The sequence below is a fragment of the Otolemur garnettii genome, unplaced genomic scaffold (assembly GCF_000181295.1).
Source record: "Otolemur garnettii isolate 467f Iridium unplaced genomic scaffold, OtoGar3 scaffold00055, whole genome shotgun sequence".
In the NCBI taxonomy this organism is placed as follows: Eukaryota; Metazoa; Chordata; class Mammalia; order Primates; family Galagidae; genus Otolemur; species Otolemur garnettii.
This window is the reverse complement of record NW_003852450.1, coordinates 10,867,525-10,869,387: the sequence shown is the minus strand read 5'-3', so window position 1 is coordinate 10,869,387 and position 1,863 is coordinate 10,867,525. Positions and strand designations below refer to the sequence as shown.

At 31.3% G+C, this 1,863-nt stretch overlaps 1 protein-coding gene across 1 annotated transcript in view; it reads left to right on the top strand.

Moving 5' to 3' along the window:
• NEK7 (NIMA related kinase 7) overlaps positions 1 to 1,863 on the top strand; it is a 148,119-nt gene that overhangs the window by 91,499 nt on the left and 54,757 nt on the right. The window contains exon 5 of the mRNA XM_003792306.2: positions 992 to 1,102. Within this exon, the coding sequence (XP_003792354.1) occupies positions 992 to 1,102 (111 nt within the window). The remainder of the gene's footprint in view (positions 1 to 991; positions 1,103 to 1,863) is intronic.

Sequence of the window (1,863 nt, the reverse complement as noted above, 5' to 3'; positions counted from 1 at the left end):
GTTATTTTTTAAAATTTTAGGTAAGACTGGGTATTTTTAATGACATCCATTTGTGTTAGTGCCAAAAATGAAATCCAATTTTCCAAAAAAGATAAGAGTATCTTTATATTTGGTTTTGGTCAAACCAAACTGTGCTTTTGGACTATTCTATTAGATGTTTCTGACTATTCTATTAGGTGTAGTTATTTCCTGGCCCATGGAGAAACTGGTTTAAATGTAAGCTTATTCTATAAAAAAAAATGTCCTTCTGGAAAATATGAGGAGAAAAATGTAAGAAGAAAGAAGAAAAGCAACTATATATTTTGAATGATTTCTCTGAGAAACTATTTGTCTTGTGTTGTTTAAAGATTCAATTAAAAGATAATCTGTGTACAGATTGTGGCATATATTTCTACAAGATGTAATTTTTCATAGGGATGATTTTATGAGTCAGCCCACATAAATAAGTTCTGTTTATTTATAATAGTTGATGTAAAGCAGTATTTAGATATAGTATGTTAGATACCAGGTTTTTGTTTTGTTTTATTTTTTTCTTTTGTTTTTATTGGCTAGAGTTATACTAGCACCAACCCTAACTTCAGAGTAGGAGGAGAAGATATTTTTTTCTTTACACTTAAAGCAGAATGACTCTTAAATGATAATTCTCATTTTAAAGAACATAGTCTTTAGCATATGATGATTTAATTTCTGTCATTTACTTAACTGCATCTTTTATGCTTTTTGGGCATAGTGGTATTTTTAAAAAGTTTTAAGTATAAAATTTTTATTTCTAATAATAATAAAGAATATTAAAATAAAATTGATCTATACCTAGTTTTACTTTCAATAATTACAATACTTGTTTCAAAATTCATTAAAGAAATACATACTGTCATGTTAAGATTTATATAATTTAAAAATCAAATACGATAAGTTTATTTTTAAGTTGCAAAACTGTGATGCTTGGGAATTTATCTAAGAAAACTTTTTGATACCTGTTTTATTTTCTCAGCAACTCAACCATCCAAATGTAATTAAATATTATGCATCATTCATTGAAGATAATGAACTAAACATAGTTTTGGAATTAGCAGATGCTGGTGATCTATCCAGAATGATAAAGGTAAGGTTTTGCTTTTTAATTATTTTAAACTTCTATTTTTTCTAATACAGTTGTCTGGTAAATATATAGGCATATTAGGTACTTAAAGACCTCAATGTATTGTGGTCTATTGTATGTAATAAAACATACGATGTCTAATAATATAATAGATGTGAAATGAATGGTAGATGAGAGTGATCAGTAATGATTCCAAAGCTGGTTTGCCTGGTGACATTCACACTGATCAACTTAAATATCTGAATGCTTCAAAATCAATTTGGAAATAAGCCAGAGACATGTTTTCTGTAAGGCAAAATTATAATTTTGCTGCTGCTTGATAGTTTTAAGCAGATAGTCCTTAATCCTGTCTCTCTGCACTTCACAGGGAGGAGGGTGGGAAGAGACTCCAGAGCAGCCTTACCTATTTCTGGGAGGGATCGATTATACAGGAAAGTGAGCTTTGCAGTCAGTCCTTGGATATCAACCCCTGACTTAAGTTGACTACTTAAATATGATCTTGGGTCATACTAGGCTTCATACAAAGGGTCTTTGCTGGCTGTGTCTCGAAAGCATATTGCTGCATGCTGCCTGCCACACAGCATTTTCACCTTCACCCCTTGGGCCAGAATCAGGTCTCATGAATATGTTTAGGCTGCAGTAAGGCTGGAAAATAGTCTTCATGCAGCTGGACGTGTGCCTAGCTAAACCTCACAAATCACAATGGAAGGTTAGTTGAATGGTATGGAACTGAACAAGAACAACCAAATGAGAAAAAAAAAAAA